Source organism: Taudactylus pleione, unplaced genomic scaffold (genome assembly GCF_031769625.1).
Source record: "Taudactylus pleione unplaced genomic scaffold, aTauple2 ptg000990l, whole genome shotgun sequence".
NCBI classification, from domain to species: domain Eukaryota; kingdom Metazoa; phylum Chordata; class Amphibia; order Anura; family Myobatrachidae; genus Taudactylus; species Taudactylus pleione.
In genome coordinates this window covers 105705-132882 of record NW_028285391.1, presented here as the reverse complement: position 1 = coordinate 132882, position 27178 = coordinate 105705, and the positions used below count along the sequence as shown (strand labels likewise).

At 52.9% G+C, this 27178-nt stretch overlaps 1 protein-coding gene across 1 annotated transcript in view; it reads left to right on the top strand.

The window, feature by feature from the left end:
• LOC148454470 (olfactory receptor 52K1-like) overlaps positions 1–21989 on the top strand; it is a 98747-nt gene extending 76758 nt beyond the window's left edge. The window contains exon 2 of the mRNA XM_088460921.1: positions 21015–21989. Within this exon, the coding sequence (XP_088317047.1) occupies positions 21015–21989 (975 nt within the window). The remainder of the gene's footprint in view (positions 1–21014) is intronic.
• Positions 21990–27178: the final 5189 nt, after the last annotated feature.

Below are 27178 nucleotides of genomic sequence, written 5' to 3'. Positions count from 1 at the left end.
GACACAGTCAGCAAACTAGCACTGAGGACACCGCTGGCACCCCCGCTCTGCCAACACCGCCGGCACCCTGCATTGAGGACACCCCTGCACTGCTGACACAGCCAGCAAACCTGCACTAAGACACCACTGCACCCCCGTACTGCCGACACAGCCAGCAAACCTGCACTAAAGACACTGCTGGCACCCCTGCACTGCCGACACAGCCAGCAAACCTGCACTAAAGACACCGCTGGCACACCCGCACTGCCGACATCACCGGTACCCTTCACTGAGGACACTGCCAGCATCACAGCACTGCATCCCATGTACTGAGGACACCGTCAGCAACCCCGCTCTGCTGATACTGCTGACACAGTAAGTGCACTATTGGTGTATACAACCCACACTGTATAACACACTGTATAACACACTGTATAACACACTGTATCCGTGTTGGAAATTAGAAGCTGAACTGCCTCATGTTAGTGCCGCCCACTGTCACTTAGCTTAGTCAGCCAGCTAGATAGTTTTTATGTAAAAAAACAGCTTGATATGTAGGCCCCTTAGTCTCTCTACTTCACCTCATTTCTCCTCCTTAAGTCACCCAGGTTCCGATTGCCAGGGCTAGCGATGCAGGCTGCTTCATCTGTGCACCATGTCCGGCAGTTCCTATTCCTACTAGTATGCACAAAGCCCCCCTACCAGCAAACAGAGGGGGCGATTCAATTCAATGCGATGATGAAAAGCCACAGGTGGGAGCTACCAAAGCTGTTCACTTCATCACAATGTTTGGCTGGCTTAAAGGATTTCTTCTCACACCCTCCTGGGATATGGGGAGAAATCCGACAAAATAGCCAGCCGCGAGGCTGTTTTTTTGTCGGAGAATGCCGGTTACCAGGTGAATCGCGAAAACCGTAATTATCCAACTTAACAACGTATTGAATTGCAATCATTAACACCCCAACCTCAGCAGCACCCAGAGACAAACTCCCCCACTAACACCCCAACCTCAGCAGCACCCAGAGACAAACTCCCCCTCTAACACCCCAACCTCAGCAGCACCCAGAGACAAACTCCCCCTCTAACATCCCAACCTCAGCAGCACCCAGAGACAAACTCCCCCACTAACACCCCAAACTCAGCAGCACCCAGAGACAAACTCCCCCTCTAACACCCCAACCTCAGCAGCACCCAGAGACAAACTCCCCCACTAACACCCCAACCTCAGCAGCACCCAGAGACAAACTCCCCCTCTAACACCCCAACCTCAGCAGCACCCAGAGACAAACTCCACCTCTAACATCCCAACCTCAGCAGCACCCAGAGACAAACTCCCCCACTAACACCCCAAACTCAGCAGCACCCAGAGACAAACTCCCCCTCTAACACCCCAACCTCAGCAGCACCCAGAGACAAACTCCCCCTCTAACACCCCAACCTCAGCAGCACCCAGAGACAAACTCCCCCACTAACACCCCAACCTCAGCAGCACCCAGAGACAAACTCCACCTCTAACATCCCAACCTCAGCAGCACCCAGAGACAAACTCCCCCACTAACACCCCAACCTCAGCAGCACCCAGAGACAAACTCCCCCACTAACACCCCAACCTCAGCAGCACCCAGAGACAAACTCCACCTCTAACATCCCAACCTCAGCAGCACCCAGAGACAAACTCCCCCACTAACACCCCAACCTCAGCAGCACCCAGAGACAAACTCCCCCACTAACACCCCAACCTCAGCAGCACCCAGAGACAAACTCCCCCTCTAACACCCCAACCTCAGCAGCACCCAGAGACAAACTCCCCCACTAACACCCCAAACTCAGCAGCACCCAGAGACAAACTCCCCCTCTAACACCCCAACCTCAGCAGCACCCAGAGACAAACTCCCCCTCTAACACCCCAACCTCAGCAGCACCCAGAGACAAACTCCCCCACTAACACCCCAACCTCAGCAGCACCCAGAGACAAACTCCCCCTCTAACACCCCAACCTCAGCAGCACCCAGAGACAAACTCCCCCTCTAACATCCCAACCTCAGCAGCACCCAGAGACAAACTCCCCCACTAACACCCCAAACTCAGCAGCACCCAGAGACAAACTCCCCCTCTAACACCCCAACCTCAGCAGCACCCAGAGACAAACTCCCCCACTAACACCCCAACCTCAGCAGCACCCAGAGACAAACTCCCCCTCTAACACCCCAACCTCAGCAGCACCCAGAGACAAACTCCACCTCTAACATCCCAACCTCAGCAGCACCCAGAGACAAACTCCCCCACTAACACCCCAAACTCAGCAGCACCCAGAGACAAACTCCCCCTCTAACACCCCAACCTCAGCAGCACCCAGAGACAAACTCCCCCTCTAACACCCCAACCTCAGCAGCACCCAGAGACAAACTCCCCCACTAACACCCCAACCTCAGCAGCACCCAGAGACAAACTCCACCTCTAACATCCCAACCTCAGCAGCACCCAGAGACAAACTCCCCCACTAACACCCCAACCTCAGCAGCACCCAGAGACAAACTCCCCCACTAACACCCCAACCTCAGCAGCACCCAGAGACAAACTCCACCTCTAACATCCCAACCTCAGCAGCACCCAGAGACAAACTCCCCCACTAACACCCCAACCTCAGCAGCACCCAGAGACAAACTCCCCCACTAACACCCCAACCTCAGCAGCACCCAGAGACAAACTCCCCCTCTAACACCCCAACCTCAGCAGCACCCAGAGACAAACTCCCCCACTAACACCCCAAACTCAGCAGCACCCAGAGACAAACTCCCCCTCTAACACCCCAACCTCAGCAGCACCCAGAGACAAACTCCCCCTCTAACACCCCAACCTCAGCAGCACCCAGAGACAAACTCCCCCACTAACACCCCAACCTCAGCAGCACCCAGAGACAAACTCCACCTCTAACATCCCAACCTCAGCAGCACCCAGAGACAAACTCCCCCACTAACACCCCAACCTCAGCAGCACCCAGAGACAAACTCCCCCACTAACACCCCAACCTCAGCAGCACCCAGAGACAAACTCCCCCACTAACACCCCAACCTCAGCAGCACCCAGAGACAAACTCCCCCACTAACACCCCAACCTCAGCAGCACCCAGAGACAAACTCCCCCACTAACACCCCAACCTCAGCAGCACCCAGAGACAAACTCCCCCACTAACACCCCAACCTCAGCAGCACCCAGAGACAAACTCCACCTCTAACACCCCAACCTCAGCAGCACCCAGAGACAAACTCCCCCACTAACACCCCAAACTCAGCAGCACCCAGATACAAACTCCCCCACTAACACCCCAAACTCAGCAGCACCCAGAGACAAACTCCCCCTCTAACACCCCAACCTCAGCAGCACCCAGAGACAAACTCCACCTCTAACACCCCAACCTCAGCAGCACCCAGAGACAAACTCCCCCACTAACACCCCAACCTCAGCAGCACCCAGAGACAAACTCCACCTCTAACACCCCAACCTCAGCAACACCCAGATACAAACTCCACCTCTAACACCCCAACCTCAGCAGCACCCAGAGATATACTCCCCCTCTAACACCCCAACCTCAGCAGCACCCAGAGACAAACTCCCCCACTAACACCCCAACCTCAGCAGCACCCAGAGACAAACTCCCCCACTAACACCCCAACCTCAGCAGCACCCAGAGACAAACTCCCCCACTAACACCCCAACCTCAGCAGCACCCAGAGACAAACTCCCCCACTAACACCCCAACCTCAGCAGCACCCAGAGACAAACTCCACCTCTAACACCCCAACCTCAGCAGCACCCAGAGACAAACTCCCCCACTAACACCCCAAACTCAGCAGCACCCAGATACAAACTCCCCCACTAACACCCCAAACTCAGCAGCACCCAGAGACAAACTCCCCCTCTAACACCCCAACCTCAGCAGCACCCAGAGACAAACTCCACCTCTAACACCCCAACCTCAGCAGCACCCAGAGACAAACTCCCCCACTAACACCCCAACCTCAGCAGCACCCAGAGACAAACTCCACCTCTAACACCCCAACCTCAGCAACACCCAGATACAAACTCCACCTCTAACACCCCAACCTCAGCAGCACCCAGAGATATACTCCCCCTCTAACACCCCAACCTCAGCAGCACCCAGAGACAAACTCCCCCACTAACACCCCAACCTCAGCAGCACCCAGAGACAAACTCCCCCACTAACACCCCAACCTCAGCAGCACCCAGAGACAAACTCCACCTCTAACACCCCAACCTCAGCAGCACCCAGAGACAAACTCCCCCACTAACACCCCAAACTCAGCAGCACCCAGATACAAACTCCCCCACTAACACCCCAAACTCAGCAGCACCCAGAGACAAACTCCCCCTCTAACACCCCAACCTCAGCAGCACCCAGAGACAAACTCCACCTCTAACACCCCAACCTCAGCAGCACCCAGAGACAAACTCCCCCACTAACACCCCAACCTCAGCAGCACCCAGAGACAAACTCCACCTCTAACACCCCAACCTCAGCAACACCCAGATACAAACTCCACCTCTAACACCCCAACCTCAGCAGCACCCAGAGATATACTCCCCCTCTAACACCCCAACCTCAGCAGCACCCAGAGACAAACTCCCCCACTAACACCCCAACCTCAGCAGCACCCAGAGACAAACTCCCCCACTAACACCCCAACCTCAGCAGCACCCAGAGACAAACTCCACCTCTAACACCCCAACCTCAGCAGCACCCAGAGACAAACTCCCCCACTAACACCCCAACCTCAGCAGCACCCAGAGACAAACTCCACCTCTAACATCCCAACCTCAGCAGCACCCAGAGACAAACTCCCCCTCTAACACCCCAACCTCAGCAGCACCCAGAGACAAACTCCCCCTCTAACACCCCAACCTCAGCAGCACCCAGAGACAAACTCCACCTCTAACACCCCAACCTCAGCAGCACCCAGAGACAAACTCCACCTCTAACACCCCAACCTCAGCAGCACCCAGAGACAAACTCCCCCACTAACACCCCAACCTCAGCAGCACCCAGAGACAAACTCCACCTCTAACACCCCAACCTCAGCAGCACCCAGAGACAAACTCCCCCTCTAACATCCCAACCTCAGCAGCACCCAGAGACAAACTCCCCCTCTAACATCCCAACCTCAGCAGCACCCAGAGACAAACTCCCCCTCTAACACCCCAACCTCAGCAGCACCCAGAGACAAACTCCCCCTCTAACACCCCAACCTCAGCAGCACCCAGAGACAAACTCCACCTCTAACACCCCAACCTCAGCAGCACCCAGAGACAAACTCCACCTCTAACACCCCAACCTCAGCAGCACCCAGAGACAAACTCCCCCACTAACACCCCAACCTCAGCAGCACCCAGAGACAAACTCCCCCTCTAACACCCCAACCTCAGCAGCACCCAGAGACAAACTCCCCCTCTAACACCCCAACCTCAGCAGCACCCAGAGACAAACTCCCCCTCTAACACCCCAACCTCAGCAGCACCCAGAGACAAACTCCCCCTCTAACACCCCAACCTCAGCAGCACCCAGAGACAAACTCCACCTCTAACACCCCAACCTCAGCAGCACCCAGAGACAAACTCCCCCTCTAACATCCCAACCTCAGCAGCACCCAGAGACAAACTCCACCTCTAACATCCCAACCTCAGCAGCACCCAGAGACAAACTCCCCCTCTAACACCCCAACCTCAGCAGCACCCAGAGACAAACTCCCCCTCTAACACCCCAACCTCAGCAGCACCCAGAGACAAACTCCACCTCTAACACCCCAACCTCAGCAGCACCCAGAGACAAACTCCACCTCTAACACCCCAACCTCAGCAGCACCCAGAGACAAACTCCCCCACTAACACCCCAACCTCAGCAGCACCCAGAGACAAACTCCCCCTCTAACACCCCAACCTCAGCAGCACCCAGAGACAAACTCCCCCTCTAACACCCCAACCTCAGCAGCACCCAGAGACAAACTCCCCCTCTAACACCCCAACCTCAGCAGCACCCAGAGACAAACTCCCCCTCTAACACCCCAACCTCAGCAGCACCCAGAGACAAACTCCACCTCTAACACCCCAACCTCAGCAGCACCCAGAGACAAACTCCCCCACTAACACCCCAACCTCAGCAGCACCCAGAGACAAACTCCACCTCTAACATCCCAACCTCAGCAGCACCCAGAGACAAACTCCCCCTCTAACACCCCAACCTCAGCAGCACCCAGAGACAAACTCCCCCTCTAACACCCCAACCTCAGCAGCACCCAGAGACAAACTCCACCTCTAACACCCCAACCTCAGCAGCACCCAGAGACAAACTCCACCTCTAACACCCCAACCTCAGCAGCACCCAGAGACAAACTCCCCCACTAACACCCCAACCTCAGCAGCACCCAGAGACAAACTCCCCCTCTAACACCCCAACCTCAGCAGCACCCAGAGACAAACTCCCCCTCTAACACCCCAACCTCAGCAGCACCCAGAGACAAACTCCCCCTCTAACACCCCAACCTCAGCAGCACCCAGAGACAAACTCCCCCTCTAACACCCCAACCTCAGCAGCACCCAGAGACAAACTCCCCCTCTAACACCCCAACCTCAGCAGCACCCAGAGACAAACTCCCCCACTAACATCCCAACCTCAGCAGCACCCAGAGACAAACTCCCCCACTAACACCCCAACCTCAGCAGCACCCAGAGACAAACTCTCTCACTAACACCCCAACCTCAGCAGCACCCAGAGACAAACTCCCCCACTAACACCCCAACCTCAGCAGCACCCAGAGACAAACTCCCCCTCTAACACCCCAACCTCAGCAGCACCCAGAGACAAACTCCCCCTCTAACACCCCAACCTCAGCAGCACCCAGAGACAAACTCCACCTCTAACACCCCAACCTCAGCAGCACCCAGAGACAAACTCTCTCACTAACACCCCAACCTCAGCAGCACCCAGAGACAAACTCCCCCTCTAAAACCCCAACCTCAGCAGCACCCAGAGACAAAATCCCCCACTAACACCCCAACCTCAGCAGCACCCAGAGACAAACTCCCCCTCTAACACCCCAACCTCAGCAGCACCCAGAGACAAACTCCCCCACTAACACCCCAACCTCAGCAGCACCCAGAGACAAACTCCACCTCTAACATCCCAACCTCAGCAGCACCCAGAGACAAACTCCACCTCTAACACCCCAACCTCAGCAGCACCCAGAGACAAACTCCACCTCTAACACCCCAACCTCAGCAGCACCCAGAGACAAACTCCACCTCTAACACCCCAACCTCAGCAGCACCCAGAGACAAACTCCCCCACTAACACCCCAACCTCAGCAGCACCCAGAGACAAACTCCACCTCTAACATCCCAACCTCAGCAGCACCCAGAGACAAACTCCCCCTCTAACACCCCAACCTCAGCAGCACCCAGAGACAAACTCCCCCTCTAACACCCCAACCTCAGCAGCACCCAGAGACAAACTCCACCTCTAACACCCCAACCTCAGCAGCACCCAGAGACAAACTCCACCTCTAACACCCCAACCTCAGCAGCACCCAGAGACAAACTCCCCCACTAACACCCCAACCTCAGCAGCACCCAGAGACAAACTCCCCCTCTAACACCCCAACCTCAGCAGCACCCAGAGACAAACTCCCCCTCTAACACCCCAACCTCAGCAGCACCCAGAGACAAACTCCCCCTCTAACACCCCAACCTCAGCAGCACCCAGAGACAAACTCCCCCTCTAACACCCCAACCTCAGCAGCACCCAGAGACAAACTCCACCTCTAACACCCCAACCTCAGCAGCACCCAGAGACAAACTCCCCCACTAACACCCCAACCTCAGCAGCACCCAGAGACAAACTCCACCTCTAACATCCCAACCTCAGCAGCACCCAGAGACAAACTCCCCCTCTAACACCCCAACCTCAGCAGCACCCAGAGACAAACTCCCCCTCTAACACCCCAACCTCAGCAGCACCCAGAGACAAACTCCACCTCTAACACCCCAACCTCAGCAGCACCCAGAGACAAACTCCACCTCTAACACCCCAACCTCAGCAGCACCCAGAGACAAACTCCCCCACTAACACCCCAACCTCAGCAGCACCCAGAGACAAACTCCCCCTCTAACACCCCAACCTCAGCAGCACCCAGAGACAAACTCCCCCTCTAACACCCCAACCTCAGCAGCACCCAGAGACAAACTCCCCCTCTAACACCCCAACCTCAGCAGCACCCAGAGACAAACTCCCCCTCTAACACCCCAACCTCAGCAGCACCCAGAGACAAACTCCACCTCTAACACCCCAACCTCAGCAGCACCCAGAGACAAACTCCCCCACTAACATCCCAACCTCAGCAGCACCCAGAGACAAACTCCCCCACTAACACCCCAACCTCAGCAGCACCCAGAGACAAACTCTCTCACTAACACCCCAACCTCAGCAGCACCCAGAGACAAACTCCCCCACTAACACCCCAACCTCAGCAGCACCCAGAGACAAACTCCCCCTCTAACACCCCAACCTCAGCAGCACCCAGAGACAAACTCCCCCTCTAACACCCCAACCTCAGCAGCACCCAGAGACAAACTCCACCTCTAACACCCCAACCTCAGCAGCACCCAGAGACAAACTCTCTCACTAACACCCCAACCTCAGCAGCACCCAGAGACAAACTCCCCCTCTAAAACCCCAACCTCAGCAGCACCCAGAGACAAAATCCCCCACTAACACCCCAACCTCAGCAGCACCCAGAGACAAACTCCCCCTCTAACACCCCAACCTCAGCAGCACCCAGAGACAAACTCCCCCACTAACACCCCAACCTCAGCAGCACCCAGAGACAAACTCCCCCTCTAACACCCCAACCTCAGCAGCACCCAGAGACAAACTCCACCTCTAACACCCCAACCTCAGCAGCACCCAGAGACAAACTCCCCCTCTAACACCCCAACCTCAGCAGCACCCAGAGACAAACTCCCCCACTAACACCCCAACCTCAGCAGCACCCAGAGACAAACTCCCCTCTAACACCCCAACCTCGCAGCATCACCCAGAGACAAACTCCCCCTCTAACACCCCAACCTCAGCAGCACCCAGAGACAAACTCCCCCTCTAACACCCCAACCTCAGCAGCACCCAGAGACAAACTCCACCTCTAACACCCCAACCTCAGCAGCACCCAGAGACAAACTCCCCCACTAACATCCCAACCTCAGCAGCACCCAGAGACAAACTCCCCCACTAACACCCCAACCTCAGCAGCACCCAGAGACAAACTCCCCCTCTAACACCCCAACCTCAGCAGCACCCAGAGACAAACTCCCCCTCTAACACCCCAACCTCAGCAGCACCCAGAGACAAACTCCCCCACTAACACCCCAACCTCAGCAGCACCCAGAGACAAACTCCACCTCTAACACCCCAACCTCAGCAGCACCCAGAGACAAACTCCCCCACTAACATCCCAACCTCAGCAGCACCCAGAGACAAACTCCCCCACTAACACCCCAACCTCAGCAGCACCCAGAGACAAACTCTCTCACTAACACCCCAACCTCAGCAGCACCCAGAGACAAACTCCCCCACTAACACCCCAACCTCAGCAGCACCCAGAGACAAACTCCCCCTCTAACACCCCAACCTCAGCAGCACCCAGAGACAAACTCCCCCTCTAACACCCCAACCTCAGCAGCACCCAGAGACAAACTCCACCTCTAACACCCCAACCTCAGCAGCACCCAGAGACAAACTCCCCCTCTAACACCCCAACCTCAGCAGCACCCAGAGACAAACTCCCCCACTAACACCCCAACCTCAGCAGCACCCAGAGACAAACTCCCCCTCTAACACCCCAACCTCAGCAGCACCCAGAGACAAACTCCCCCTCTAACACCCCAACCTCAGCAGCACCCACAGACAAACTCCCCCTCTAACACCCCAACCTCAGCAGCACCCAGAGACAAACTCCCCCTCTAACACCCCAACCTCAGCAGCACCCAGAGACAAACTCCACCTCTAACACCCCAACCTCAGCAGCACCCAGAGACAAACTCCCCCACTAACATCCCAACCTCAGCAGCACCCAGAGACAAACTCCCCCACTAACACCCCAACCTCAGCAGCACCCAGAAACAAACTCTCTCACTAACACCCCAACCTCAGCAGCACCCAGAGACAAACTCCCCCACTAACACCCCAACCTCAGCAGCACCCAGAGACAAACTCCCCCTCTAACACCCCAACCTCAGCAGCACCCAGAGACAAACTCCCCCTCTAACACCCCAACCTCAGCAGCACCCAGAGACAAACTCCACCTCTAACACCCCAACCTCAGCAGCACCCAGAGACAAACTCTCTCACTAACACCCCAACCTCAGCAGCACCCAGAGACAAACTCCCCCTCTAAAACCCCAACCTCAGCAGCACCCAGAGACAAAATCCCCCACTAACACCCCAACCTCAGCAGCACCCAGAGACAAACTCCCCCTCTAACACCCCAACCTCAGCAGCACCCAGAGACAAACTCTCCCTCTAACACCCCAACCTCAGCAGCACCCAGAGACAAACTCCCCCTCTAACACCCCAACCTCAGCAGCACCCAGAGACAAACTCCCCCTCTAACACCCCAACCTCAGCAGCACCCAGAGACAAACTCCCCCACTAACATCCCAACCTCAGCAGCACCCAGAGACAAACTCCCCCTCTAACACCCCAACCTCAGCAGCACCCAGAGACAAACTCCCCCTCTAACACCCCAACCTCAGCAGCACCCAGAGACAAACTCCACCTCTAACACCCCAACCTCAGCAGCACCCAGAGACAAACTCCCCCTCTAACACCCCAACCTCAGCAGCACCCAGAGACAAACTCCCCCACTAACATCCCAACCTCAGCAGCACCCAGAGACAAACTCCCCCACTAACACCCCAACCTCAGCAGCACCCAGAGACAAACTCTCTCACTAACACCCCAACCTCAGCAGCACCCAGAGACAAACTCCCCCACTAACACCCCAACCTCAGCAGCACCCAGAGACAAACTCCCCCACTAACACCCCAACCTCAGCAGCACCCAGAGACAAACTCCCCCTCTAACACCCCAACCTCAGCAGCACCCAGAGACAAACTCCCCCTCTAACACCCCAACCTCAGCAGCACCCAGAGACAAACTCCACCTCTAACACCCCAACCTCAGCAGCACCCAGAGACAAACTCCCCCTCTAACACCCCAACCTCAGCAGCACCCAGAGACAAACTCCCCCACTAACATCCCAACCTCAGCAGCACCCAGAGACAAACTCCCCCACTAACACCCCAACCTCAGCAGCACCCAGAGACAAACTCTCTCACTAACACCCCAACCTCAGCAGCACCCAGAGACAAACTCCCCCACTAACACCCCAACCTCAGCAGCACCCAGAGACAAACTCCCCCTCTAACACCCCAACCTCAGCAGCACCCAGAGTCAAACTCCCCCTCTAACACCCCAACCTCAGCAGCACCCAGAGACAAACTCCACCTCTAACACCCCAACCTCAGCAGCACCCAGAGACAAACTCTCTCACTAACACCCCAACCTCAGCAGCACCCAGAGACAAACTCCCCCTCTAAAACCCCAACCTCAGCAGCACCCAGAGACAAAATCCCCCACTAACACCCCAACCTCAGCAGCACCCAGAGACAAACTCCCCCTCTAACACCCCAACCTCAGCAGCACCCAGAGACAAACTCTCCCTCTAACACCCCAACCTCAGCAGCACCCAGAGACAAACTCCCCCTCTAACACCCCAACCTCAGCAGCACCCAGAGACAAACTCCCCCTCTAACACCCCAACCTCAGCAGCACCCAGAGACAAACTCCCCCACTAACATCCCAACCTCAGCAGCACCCAGAGACAAACTCCCCCTCTAACACCCCAACCTCAGCAGCACCCAGAGACAAACTCCCCCTCTAACACCCCAACCTCAGCAGCACCCAGAGACAAACTCCACCTCTAACACCCCAACCTCAGCAGCACCCAGAGACAAACTCCCCCTCTAACACCCCAACCTCAGCAGCACCCAGAGACAAACTCCCCCACTAACATCCCAACCTCAGCAGCACCCAGAGACAAACTCCCCCACTAACACCCCAACCTCAGCAGCACCCAGAGACAAACTCTCTCACTAACACCCCAACCTCAGCAGCACCCAGAGACAAACTCCCCCACTAACACCCCAACCTCAGCAGCACCCAGAGACAAACTCCCCCACTAACACCCCAACCTCAGCAGCACCCAGAGACAAACTCCCCCTCTAACACCCCAACCTCAGCAGCACCCAGAGACAAACTCCCCCTCTAACACCCCAACCTCAGCAGCACCCAGAGACAAACTCCACCTCTAACACCCCAACCTCAGCAGCACCCAGAGACAAACTCCCCCTCTAACACCCCAACCTCAGCAGCACCCAGAGACAAACTCCCCCACTAACATCCCAGCCTCAGCAGCACCCAGAGACAAACTCCCCCACTAACACCCCAACCTCAGCAGCACCCAGAGACAAACTCTCTCACTAACACCCCAACCTCAGCAGCACCCAGAGACAAACTCCCCCACTAACACCCCAACCTCAGCAGCACCCAGAGACAAACTCCCCCTCTAACACCCCAACCTCAGCAGCACCCAGAGACAAACTCCCCCTCTAACACCCCAACCTCAGCAGCACCCAGAGACAAACTCCACCTCTAACACCCCAACCTCAGCAGCACCCAGAGACAAACTCTCTCACTAACACCCCAACCTCAGCAGCACCCAGAGACAAACTCCCCCTCTAAAACCCCAACCTCAGCAGCACCCAGAGACAAAATCCCCCACTAACACCCCAACCTCAGCAGCACCCAGAGACAAACTCCCCCTCTAACACCCCAACCTCAGCAGCACCCAGAGACAAACTCTCCCTCTAACACCCCAACCTCAGCAGCACCCAGAGACAAACTCCCCCTCTAACACCCCAACCTCAGCAGCACCCAGAGACAAACTCCCCCTCTAACACCCCAACCTCAGCAGCACCCAGAGACAAACTCCCCCACTAACATCCCAACCTCAGCAGCACCCAGAGACAAACTCCCCCTCTAACACCCCAACCTCAGCAGCACCCAGAGACAAACTCCCCCTCTAACACCCCAACCTCAGCAGCACCCAGAGACAAACTCCACCTCTAACACCCCAACCTCAGCAGTACCCAGAGACAAACTCCCCCTCTAACACCCCAACCTCAGCAGCACCCAGAGACAAACTCCCCCACTAACATCCCAACCTCAGCAGCACCCAGAGACAAACTCCCCCACTAACACCCCAACCTCAGCAGCACCCAGAGACAAACTCTCTCACTAACACCCCAACCTCAGCAGCACCCAGAGACAAACTCCCCCACTAACACCCCAACCTCAGCAGCACCCAGAGACAAACTCCCCCTCTAACACCCCAACCTCAGCAGCACCCAGAGACAAACTCCCCCTCTAACACCCCAACCTCAGCAGCACCCAGAGACAAACTCCACCTCTAACACCCCAACCTCAGCAGCACCCAGAGACAAACTCTCTCACTAACACCCCAACCTCAGCAGCACCCAGAGACAAACTCCCCCTCTAAAACCCCAACCTCAGCAGCACCCAGAGACAAAATCCCCCACTAACACCCCAACCTCAGCAGCACCCAGAGACAAACTCCCCCTCTAACACCCCAACCTCAGCAGCACCCAGAGACAAACTCTCCCTCTAACACCCCAACCTCAGCAGCACCCAGAGACAAACTCCCCCTCTAACACCCCAACCTCAGCAGCACCCAGAGACAAAATCCCCCACTAACACCCCAACCTCAGCAGCACCCAGAGACAAACTCCCACTCTAACACCCCAACCTCAGCAGCACCCAGAGACCAGAACTCTCCCTCTAACACCCCAACCTCAGCAGCAACCCAGAGACAAACTTCCCCCTCTAACACCCCAACCTCAGCAAGCACCCAGAGACAAACTCCCCCTCTAACACCCCAACCTCAGCAGCACCCAGAGACAAACACCCCCTCTAACACACCCTGACCTCAGCAGCACCCAGAGACAAACTCTCCCTCTAACACCCCAACCTCAGCAGCACCCAGAGGACAAACCACCCCCTCTAACACCCCAACCTCAGCAGCACCCAGAGACAAACTCCCCCACTAACATCCCAACCTCAGCAGCACCCAGAGACAAACTCCCCCACTAACACCCCAAACTCAGCAGCACCCCAGAGACAAACTCCCCCTCTAACACCCCAACCCTCAGCAGCACCCAGAGACAAACTCCACCTCTAACACCCCAACCTCAGCAGCACCCAGAGACAAAATCCCCCACTAACACCCCAAACTCAGCAGCACCCAGAGACAAACTCCCCCTCTAACACCCCAACCTCAGCAGCACCCAGAGACAAACTCCACCTCTAACACCCCAACCTCAGCAGCACCCAGATACAAACTCTCTCACTAACACCCCAACCTCAGCAGCACCCAGAGACAAACATCCCCCTCTAACACCCCAACCTCAGCAGCACCCACAGACAAACTCCCACTCTAACCAGCACCCAGAGACAAAGGACCTCATTCAGAGTCGGTCGTTGCGGCCGCATGTTCGTGACGATACCGATGTTCACTAAACTGCGCATGCGTAAAATTCGCAATGCGCGTTCGCAAACTAGCTATTACGATCAGAAATTGCTCTCTTCTTCAACTTGGCCAAGTCGTTAGTTTGAGAGACAGGATGAGGCGTTTTTGGGTGGTAACAGGGGAAGGTGCTTGTGAATGGGGGAGTGGAGATCCGAACGCAGGCGTGCCTGACTATGCAAACAGCATTCTATGGGGGTGCATAATTAACTAAGTAGTGTCAATGACACATGTGACATGGGAGGTTTTTACACTGACTTGATCGTAGTGCTTAAGAGAGGGTATGGTCAACCTTAAGCTCTACGACCAGCTCCGATGGTTCCCGATGGTCTCGATTAATCCTTATATGCCCGGAGATGACGTGTAATGGGAACGAGAAGGGGGCGTTTTTTTAGTCTTACGCCGCATCCTCCCCTCGCTCGTCCTGCTAACAACCCCATCTTAACGACGCAACTTGCGAGCGCTTCATTTGCATATCAGGACCCTTTTACCTTACGACCGTGCAGCAGCAACGACCGACTCTGAATGAGGTCCAAACTCCCCCTCTAACACCCCAACCTCAGCAGCACCCTGAGACAAACTCCCCCTCTAACACCCCAACCTCAGCAGCACCCAGAGATATACTCCCCCTCTAACACCCCAACCTCAGCAGCACCCAGAGATAAACTCCCCCTCTAACACCCCAACCTCAGCAGCACCCAGAGATATACTCCCCCTCTAACACCCCAACCTCAGCAGCACCCTGAGACAAACTCCCCCTCTAACACCCCAACCTCAGCAGCACCCAGAGATAAACTCCCCCTCTAACACCCCAACCTCAGCAGCACCCAGAGATATACTCCCCCTCTAACACCCCAACCTCAGCAGCACCCAGAGACAAACTCCCCCTCTAACATCCCAACCTCAGCAGCACCCAGAGATATACTCCCCCTCTAACACCCCAACCTCAGCAGCACCCAGAGATATACTCCCCCTCTAACACCCCAACCTCAGCAGCACCAAGAGACAAACTCCCCCTCTAACACCCCAACCTCAGCAGCACCCAGAGATAAACTCCCCCTCTAACACCCCAACCTCAGCAGCACCCTGAGACAAACTCCCCCACTAACATCCCAACCTCAGCAGCACCCTGAGACAAACTCCCCCTCTAACACCCCAACCTCAGCAGCACCCAGAGATAAACTCCCCCTCTAACACCCCAACCTCAGCAGCACCCAGAGATATACTCCCCCTCTAACACCCCAACCTCAGCAGCACCAAGAGACAAACACCCCCTCTAACACCCTGACCTCAGCAGCACCCTGAGACAAACTCCCCCTCTAACATCCCAACCTCAGCAGCACCCTGAGACAAACTCCCCCTCTAACATCCCAACCCAGCAGCACCCTGAGACAAACTCCCCCTCTAACACCCTGACCTCAGCAGCACCCTGAGACAAACACCCCCTCTAACACCCTGACCTCAGCAGTACCCTGAGACAAACTCCCCCTCTAACATCCCAACCCAGCAGCACCCTGAGACAAACTCCCCCTCTAACATCCCAACCCAGCAGCACCCTGAGACAAACTCCCCCTCTAACACCCCAACCTCAGCAGCACCCAGAGATAAACTCCCCCTCTAACACCCCAACCTCAGCAGCACCCAGAGATATACTCCCCCTCTAACACCCCAACCTCAGCAGCACCCAGAGGCAAACTCCCCCTCTAACACCCCAACCTCAGCAGCACCCAGAGGCAAACTCCCCCCTCTAACACCCCAACCTCAGCAGCACCCAGAGACAAACTCCACCTCTAACACCCCAACCTCAGCAGCACCAAGAGACAAACTCCCCCTCTAACACCCCAACCTCAGCAGCACCCAGAGATATACTCCCCCTCTAACACCCCAACCTCAGCAGCACCCAGAGACAAACTCCCCCTCTAACATCCCAACCTCAGCAGCACCCATAGTTTTTCTCACCTCAATGTAAGCAGCACTTAGGGCCCATTTATAGATGATCACATTTGCAATGCGATCTGACCATGACATTACAGCAAAATGTGATCATAGCGCCGGGATGTATCATCTAGCACACGCAGGGACATGGGCTCCAAAAGGATCTTGTCCGTGAGATGTGGCGGGAGAGCTGTCGGGGCTACAGCACATGCACAGCCGCCATTACTGGGGGAGGGACCCAATTAGGGATGTGCACCGACCCCTGTGTTTTGGTTTTCGATCTGTATCTCCTTCAAGATTTTGGATCTATGGGCCTGATTCAGACCCACTCACGAGCGGCTGTCCACTCGCAAGTGGGTCGATGTTATGCACTGAGCATGCGCACGACGGAGGGAGCTCCGTCGTGCGCATGCGCCAGACGCGAGGAGCGAAGGAAAGTCCTTCGCTCGTTGTGTCTGATCAAAGGGGGCATGCTGTCGATGTTGATTGACAGCATGCCCCCTTTGGTGGGCGTGCCGGGGGCGTGCCTCCCTGATGGGGGCGTTCCCACAGGAACGCCTCCCGTCAGAAGCCGGCCCACTGACATCACTAGTGATGTCAGTGGGAGTGATTTTGGCTCTGATATAGCCAAAATCACTCCGGAGCTTGCGGTTGAAAACCTCAACCGCAGGCTCCAGCTCGCAGTTTCGATGGTCGCGATGGTCACGACCATCGCGGCCATCAAAATGCACGCTCGTATAGGCTGTTGGTGGTGACCCACAGCTATACGAGCGTCCAGGAGGACGCTCCATTTTCATCGAGGGCGGCCCTCATTCAGAGCGTGCGCTCTACTCAGAGCGTACGGCTCTGAATGAGAGCCTATATTTGGTTTTGCAAACCACCCTCAAGTGTTTTTGTTTTTGTTTTGAATCTGCATTTTTTTAAACTAAAAAATAGATTAAAAGTTTTAAAAACAGCTAAAATCATGTAATTTATGCAATTCAAAACCCGAAGTTTGGACTTAAAATCCAAATTCTGAACCGCAAAAATATCAGAACTGCAACCTGGATTTACCCAGGTCTCCTCAGGAGATTAGAACCTTCTCCTGTAGGCTCCACGGATCTTGGCAAAATAAAAAAACAAGTACCGATCCATACCGGACATGTATATGTTATCATATACAGGTACATCTCTACAGCGCTGAATGACAGAGACCCGCAGGCTACTGTCATTCTCTGGGGCCACCAGCGAATCATATGCTACTCTACAGTACAGTTAGTGGCCGCTGATTGGCTGTGACCCACGTGCTGTTGACTGTCAGCAATGTGGCTCACAGCCAATCAGCGGCCACCAACTTACAAATTTTTTTACAGTGGGGGTACGAGTGCCACCTGCCAGCACTTGTATTTCCAGTGCCAAAGGGCAGGCATTCTGGCATCTGTAGCCCCACTGTAAAAAACAATAGTCTAATTATATTTTTCACACTACTACCCCTGCACCCACTGGCTAGGGGTGCAGGGAAGAACCCCAGGCTTCAGCGTAAGCCTGGGGTGCTCGGAGAGAGGGGACCCCTTTATTGGGGGGTTTTTCACCTCCGCCAAGATCCCTGGCTTGTGCACTGTTGACTAGCTTATGGTGTTAATGCTTTGGCCAGGGTGACCGGGTGAAAGGGTCTCCTGGCTGTGGCATTACACCCCAGCTAGAGTTGAGTCCGGTGCTGGTTTTAAAAATAGGGGGTACCCCACAACATTTTTTCCCCTATTTTCAAAACCAGGACTGGCTCTGGGTGCTTAATGCTGGTTCCTAAAATATGGGGGAACCCTGCATGTTCCCCCTCCACCTCCTGTATTTTTAGAACCAGGACTGGGTCAGGATACTGGGGCTGGTTATGCTTTTGGAGGGGGAACCCTACATCATTTATTTTTTAACATTAACCCTTTATTTCTTTTTTTAAACACACAAACAGCCTGCACAGATCTCCCTGATATGTGCAGGCTGCTTGTTTGGCTGTAGTCAGACTCGGGGAATTCGGCAGAGAAAACTCGATCACATACAACCATCGGAAAACACAATTTCAGCAAATCCCGATTCTTCGTAAGAGAGTTTCAGCAGGCAAAAATCACCCGAGTTTCATGCAAATCGAGTTTCTATTTGAACGATCTCAACCAGACACGATTCTTAGTAACTTTACCCTATAATGTATAACAATTGCTGACTGCAATATAGGGGCTGCTGGAATCCGGTAGGAGAAATAGAGACAGATAAATCACTTTTCTCTTTACTAGTTAGGGAGAAAAAGCAGTTTAATAAGATATGATCATTGCATATATGTCTTGATTGAGAGTGAGCATGTTGGAGTTACAGATTATGGGGTCAGTAATCAGAAGCTGTTTCTGCATGTTTAAGGTTTACGCCGCTATATAAAAGATATTAAGCAGGAGATATTGGAACTTTGAGAGCAACAGCGCTCGCAGCAGCCGGCTAAGTCACGCACTTTGAAAAGCTTGTCAATTAGCAGGCAAGCTGTCCCTCCATTTCCGCCACACCGCGATGCTGCCAGATTTATCAATGAGACAGAAGATAGTGAAACAACGTATCCTCGCAGTCAGCTACAGTATGTGCACCACCGCATCATCTACAGTATGTGCACCACCGCATCAGCTACAGTATGTGCACCACCGCATCAGCTACAGTATGTGCACCACCGCATCAGCTACAGTATGTGCACCACCGCATCATCTACAGTATGTGCACCACCGCATCAGCTTCAGTATGTGCACCACCGCATCAGCTACAGTATATGCACCACAGCATCAGCTACAGTATATGCACCACAGCATCAGCTACAGTATGTGCACCACCGCATCAGCTACAGTATGTGCACCACCGCATCAGCTACAGTATGTGCACCACCGCATCAGCTACAGTATGTGCACCACAGCATCAGCTACAGTATGTGCACCACAGCATCAGCTACAGTATGTGCACCACCGCATCAGCTACAGTATGTGCACCACCGCATCAGCTACAGTATGTGCACCACCGCATCAGCTACAGTATGTGCACCACAGCATCAGCTACAGTATGTGCACCACCGCATCAGCTACAGTATGTGCACCACCGCATCAGCTACAGTATGTGCACCACCGCATCAGCTACAGTATGTGCACCACCGCATCATCTACAGTATGTGCACCACCGCATCAGCTACAGTATGTGCACCACCGCATCAGCTACAGTATGTGCACCACCGCATCAGCTACAGTATGTGCACCACAGCATCAGCTACAGTATGTGCACCACAGCATCAGCTACAGTATGTGCACCACCGCATCAGCTACAGTATGTGCACCACCGCATCAGCTACAGTATGTGCACCACCGCATCAGCTACAGTATGTGCACCACCGCATCAGCTACAGAATGTGCACCACCGCATCAGCTACAGTATGTGCACCACCGCATCAGCTACAGTATGTGCACCACCGCATCAGCTACAGTATGTGCACCACCGCATCAGCTACAGTATGTGCACCACCGCATCAGCTACAGTATGTGCACCGCAGCATCAGCTACTTAGTTGCAGCTAACAGGACTATTGTAATAAATGGTGCTCTGGTCTGTCCAGGCAGCATATAGACTTATAAGGATCTAAATGAAATGCATTACCAGTAGTGTTTTACATGTGCTATAGAAATGTAACTAATATAGTGAGTAAGCAAAAGTACAAGGGAGCAGTTATAAAAGTTAGTGGCCAAGGTTATAAACACTGATAGTAGTGTAGTTTATTATTTTATAGATTGTACTGCAGAACTGTGGAGGTAGTTAGTATATTTGGGTAGTACCTGTATATTTGGGTAATGCCTGTATATTTGTTTAACTGAAATCTGACATTTAAAAAGAACAGGTATCCCAGCATTGCAGTCCCGGACTGGAGTGAAATAAAATTGTCTTATGTCTATAACAATTGTCAGTCACTGAGCTTGGGGCAATGGTTGGGTCCTTGCCTCTCTGCAGGGGTGTGGCCTGAGATAGGAATTACCGTGGAAGAAAGAAGGGAAGAGGTGTCTCCTCTACAGAGGTAACTCCAGCTTACACCTGCCTAATGGTCTTCACCAGGCCCACGAGTAATGTTATATATATATCAAAATGGCCATCGGCAGAAAAAAGATTCCCCACCCCTGACGTTAAACATAAAATGCTACTTCCTGTGCTCCTCATTAAGATTAGTTATATATTACAATGTATCTATTAAAGCTTAGATGAAGCTGGCACATCATTCCAATTGCAACGTTACTGTAATAAAAACATAAACATAGAATGACATCATTTACATATGTCACCCAGGATTCCAAAGCTGCTACTTAACTCACTTATTTTGCTACATTTACAGGCAGTCATGAAAACACTTCAGAATCTGAGCTTAGACATGGGACCCACAAATGCCTCCAACCTCCACCCCAATGTGTTTGTGCTGGACGGCATTCCTGGACTTCAGTCGGCCCACACCTGGATAGCCATCCCTCTCTTTATCATGTATATCCTGGCACTGTTTGGAAACAGTATGATGCTGCTTCTCATAGTGACCAAGCAGAGACTACACAACCCTATGTACTATTTCCTCTGTATTTTGTCCTTTACTGATATGGTCCTATCTAGTTCCACTGTCCTGAAAATGCTGTGCATCTTCTGGTTTAACCTCAACGAGATCGCCTTCATCTCCTGCCTCATCCAGATGTTTTTCATCCATTGCTTCTCCTCTCTAGAATCAGGTGTTCTCCTTGCCATGGCCTTCGATAGATACATGGCTATTTGTAACCCTCTACATTACACCACCACATTAACAAGCAAACTGACAGTCAAGATAGTCATTGCACTGGTTATACGAGGGATAGTTATAGTGACCCCATGTCCTCTGATGGCCAGTAGACTTCCATACTGCCAGACCCACCACATCTCCCACTCATACTGCGACCACATGGCAGTGGTGAAGTTAGCTTGCACTGACACCACCATCAACAGTGCCTACGCGTTGACCGTGATCTTGCTGGTCATTGTGTTTGACATTTCCTTCATCACTGTGTCCTATGCCTTGATACTGAGGGCAGTTTTTGGTCTCTCCTCCAAAAGTACCAAAAATAAAGCCATTGGCACCTGTACATCCCATATCTGCATTATCCTTATGTTCTACACGCTGGGCCTTTTCTCATTCCTCACTTCAAGGATAGGCCATATAGCTCCATACATCCATGTGATTCTGTCAAACCTCTATCTGCTCATCCCACCCACTCTCAACCCGATCATCTATGGTGTGAAGACCAAGGAGATCCGGGCCGCAGCTGTCTACCTTTTCACAAACAGGGCTTAATGCAAGATTGGGAAAATGTTTCATCAGCAGGAAGGGGCAGGTTTTGGAGAACTGTATGATTTCCTGGTGGTCTTCAAGCCCCAATCAGTAATTGTCCCCGTAAGACCTAGAAACCCAAATTTTCCCTCAGTACAAATCACTGCTCCCCTTCTCAACACCTTTACCCCTGTATGTATTCCTCAGTTGTCCATCAATCAGTTCTCTCCCAAGTCATGCAGACTGAAATGGGGAAACATTGTATCATTAGATGAACTATTAGATGCTTCCCAAGCTGCTATGATGGATATTTCTTCCTTTCCTTCTTGTACTGAATCTGGTCACTCACTGCTAATATACTCTACAATTCAAAAATAAAAACAAAAACTAAGGAATTATAATAATATAAGAGCAGAACTGCTCAGTAACCTATAGGAGTCAGTTATATATTAGCCTTACTGCTGAGACCACATGTAGCATCATTAGGGGGTGTAGGGAGACTGGAAAGTACTAAGGAGTGATCCTCTGGCCAAAAGGTTTTCCTGATCCCCACGGTAGGTATACCAGTGGTAGGAATGGCCTTCACATCCTTTACTTTATATATTGAAATTCCAGTAAGAGAGTGTGGCAGTTGCAAACCAGAGTGGTAGAACATATGGAGAGCTAGGCCAGGCTTAGAAGACACTGCCAGCCAACCATCAACGGATCTTGCTTCACTGTAGTAGGTGCAACAAAACTGGGAAAAAGGGTAGTGTATGGGTGCACTGGTCGAGTAGTATATGATAAAATACTAAAAATTTACTTTTCTTAATTGTTAATTAAAATGCATATAGTCCCTCTACAGATTCGTAGATGGCAAAGTATTAAAATTGAATATTAAAGAAAGAAAATAGAATTTAAAATAATATGCCAAGGGTTCCGCCACCTGATTGGGCAGACTTATTATTCTCCTCTTAAGACGTCAACTATTTCATCTGTAGATACAATTATGTGTTTGTGTTATTCAGATTATTAAATATCTTCTATATCTACAGTATGTGGCTCATATTAATAAATATTATATTACCCAATTTCTTTGTTGTCTCATTTATTTATGTCATATGGACTGGAGACACCATGTTAACCATATGCTGTAGGTGGATGTTATTAACAATTGCCAGCACAATTCCGCTGAATAGATAATGGCAATCTTGTTATTATCTGGTTGTATCAGAATGTTGCAATCTGAATTCACTCTACAGTGTCAATAATAATGTATCAATCGATCTTTGCTATTTAAATTGCTACACTCTTAGGGTCTCATTCAGACCCGGTCGCAAGCGCTGAGTGCTCGCAACCGGATCGATGTTAAGGCCCTGCGCATGCGCAACGGCCGCACTGCTTGTGCGCAAGCCCCGGAGCGAGAGCGAAACTCTCTCGCTCCGGAGCTCACTACAAATGGCCAGCTGTCGATGTTGATCGACAGCTCGCTCCGTTTTGTAGGCGGGGCGGAGGGGTGGTTACGCAAATGTAGGTGTTCCTGACGGAACGCATGCCGTTTGTGGGCGGCCGCACTGACATCAGCAGTGATGTCAGTGGGGAGTTTCCTGCTCGATCAGAGCAGGAAAAGCTCCCTGGGGCTCGCGGTTGCCGAGACCCAACCTTATGGTCTCGTCGCAAGCCCTGACGGTCGCGATGGTCTTGACCATCGTGACCATCACCCTGGTCAGTCGCTAAGCTGTGGGTGGTAACCCACAGCTTAGCTAGTGACCAGGAGGCCACACTAAAAAAAAGAAGCGGCCGCCCTCATTCAGAGAGAGCGATCGCTTCTTGCGACCGCCTCTGAATGAGGGCCTTAGTGTGTCAGTCAGGGATATCTCTATCTGTTTGTGTTGTCTCTGTCTGCTTTTAATCTTACTGCACTGTCATATATATGACAAACCCCAACAAAGATTATAGATTGATACAAATTGTGTCATATGTAATATACCTTTCACATGATAATCCTTTCAGCGATGTTAGGCTATCTTAGTATCGCATCGTTTATTCATCAATAATTAATCGCTTCATAGCGCTGCTATATCCAGCTATGTCTGTTGGTTTTAAGTAGGGGATATAGATTGACACAGCTTATATAGAGTGTCACATTCTCAACCAGGGAGTATACACCAATATGAATTATACCATGTGTGACATTTTTCTTGTCCATACAATAATTGGTTCAATGCTATTAAACTATCTTCATATTTAGATATTTATTCATCAATAATTCACCACTTTATGGCTAAAATGAGTTGCAGGCTGAGGTGAATGGCAGGCTGAGGTGAATGGCAGGCTGAGGTGAATGACAGGCTGAAGTGAGTGGCAGGCTGAGGTGAATGGCAGGCTGAGGTGAATGACAGGCTGAAGTGAGTTGCAGGCTGAGGTGAATGGCAGGCTGAGGTGAATGGCAGGCTGAAGTGAATGACAGGCTGAAGTGAGTGGCAGGCTGAGGTGAGTGGCAGGCTGAGGTGAATGACAGGCTGAAGTGAGTTGCAGGCTGAGGTGAATGGCAGGCTGAGGTGAATGGCAGGCTGAAGTGAATGACAGGCTGAAGTGAGTGGCAGGCTGAGGTGAATGGCAGGCTGAGGTGAATGACAGGCTGAAGTGAGTTGCAGGCTGAGGTGAATGGCAGGCTGAGGTGAATGGCAGGCTGAAGTGAATGACAGGCTGAAGTGAGTGGCAGGCTGAGGTGAATGGCAGGCTGAGGTGAATGACAGGCTGAAGTGAGTTGCAGGCTGAGGTGAATGGCAGGCTGAAGTGAGTTGCAGGCTGAGGTGAATGGCAGGCTGAGGTGAATGGCAGGCTGAAGTGAATGACAGTCTGAAGTGAGTGGCAGGCTGAGGTGAATGGCAGGCTGAGGTGAATGACAGGCTGAAGTGAGTTGCAGGCTGAGGTGAATAGCAGGCTGAAGTGAGTTGCAGGCTGAGGTGAATGGCAGGCTGAGGTGAATGGCAGGCTGAGGTGTATGACAGGCTGAAGTGAGTTGCAGGCTGAAGTGAGTTGCAGGCTGAGGTGAATGGCAGGCTGAAGTGAGTTGCAGGCTGAGGTGAATGGCAGGCTGAAGTGAGTTGCAGGCTGAGGTGAATGGCAGGCTGAGGTGAATGGCAGGCTGAAGTGAATGACAGGTTGAAGTGAGTTGCAGGCTGAAGTGAGTTGCAGACTGAGGTGAATGGCAGGCTGAAGTGAATTGCAGGCTGAGGTGAATGGCAGGCTGAGGTGAATGGCAGGCTGAGGTGTATGACAGGCTGAAGTGAGTTGCAGGCTGATGTGAGTTGCAGGCTGAGGTGAATGGCAGGCTGAGGTGAATGGCAGGCTGAAGTGAGTTGCAGGCTGAGGTGAATGGCAGGCTGAAGTGAGTTGCAGGCTGAGGTGAATGGCAGGCTGAGGTGAATGGCAGGCTGAAGTGAGTTGCAGGCTGAGGTGAATGACAGGCTGAAGTGAGTTGCAGGCTGAGGTGAATGGCAGGATGAAGTGAGTTGCAGGCTGAGGTGAATGGCAGGCTGAAGTGAATGGCAGGCTGAGGTGAATGGCAGGCTGAAGTGAATGGCAGGATGAAGTGAGTTGCAGGCTGAGGTGAATGGCAGGCTGAAGTGAATGACAGGTTGAAGTGAGTTGCAGGCTGAAGTGAGTTGCAGGCTGAGGTGAATGGCAGGCTGAGGTGAATGACAGGCTGAAGTGAGTTGCAGGCTGAGGTGAATGACAGGCTGAAGTGAGTTGCAGGCTGAGGTGAATGGCAGGATGAAGTGAGTTGCAGGCTGAGGTGAATGGCAGGCTGAAGTGAATGGCAGGCTGAGGTGAATGGCAGGCTGAGGTGAATGGCAGGCTGAAGTGAATGACAGGCTTAAGTGAGTTGCAGGCTGAGGTGAATGGCAGGCTGAGGTGAATGGCAGGCTGAAGTGAGTTGCAGGCTGAAACAATAATGTCCAGAGGAAATGCAAGTGGAGGCAGGGTGCAGGGTAAAAGACCGACACAGGTACTCAGGCAATGGGAGGAGGCAGGGGAATCCAGCAGGTTTAGGAGCAGGTTCAGGTGAAGCAGGTTTAGGCAGAGATCCAACAGGCAGGCGGACTAGCTCAGGAACTCTCTCTCAGCTTGCGCTGAGAAACACCTTGCACTGGCAACCAAAAGAAGCTCTGAACTCCCTTAAGTACACAGTAAATGTTAGTGAGACAAAACAGAAAAGAAATTTGCCTGCACTCGGTTTTACCCATATGATACATGGTACCAGCAACGTGGCAATATTAATGCCATAAATGTGTACAAAACAGAAAAACATTTGCTATCAGTGCTAACAATAATATACTGCAAATCTATGTGTGTGGAGCAAATAAAACCAAGGAGATTTTGTGATGAATTGACCAAAGCATTTAAGCCTGCAGCCCATCATCAAGGGAGCCCATTTTTCTGCAGGTCCCTAACACGAGCATATATGCCCAGCACATCATTACATTGCAGTTACATGTACTCACGTCCTATATACAGAGGGACACATCTATATGGTATGCAGTCAGGAAAAAGAAGTGTAAATGAGGTTCTTAGCACATGTTTGGCCAAAAATGCATGAGATTTACCAAGTTCTGGTAAGCAAACCATTTGGAAACCCGGCCCCATAAGCTGCGGAATGTACCCCATAGGCTGCGGATTGTACCCCATAGGCTGCGGGGATGCAGTGAGGAAGCCGATGGTGAAAATGCCGACCGCTGGCTTCCTGACTGTGCAATCCCGACAGGGGACTAATGATAGGCATTGAAATCCTGACGCCTATCATTATCCCTATGCCGGGAGCCCAATGCCCGGCTTACCGAGTGAAGGTAAGCCGGGCAGCAGGCGCGGACAGCTGTGGGGGCTAGGGTTAGGTTAAGGACTCCCGGGGGGGACTTAGGGTTAGCCACCCTAGGGGAAGGGTGGGAAGGGGGCACCCTCCTGGGGGGAGATTAGGGTTAGGTACTCCCCAGGAGTGTTAAGTTTAGGCTGTGGGGATGGGGGGTTAGGGTTAGGCACTAGGGGGGAAGGTCAGGGTTAGGCACCTCTAAGGGAGGGTTAGGGTTAGAGGGGGAGAGGGTTAGTTATACTTTACCTTAATTACCTGTTGGGATCTTCACTGCTGCCAGTCTTCCGGCGTCGGGATTTGAATCGCCGGACATAGGTCCGACGGTCGTTCATACCGTTCCCATCTATACAGGGGCTGGCTC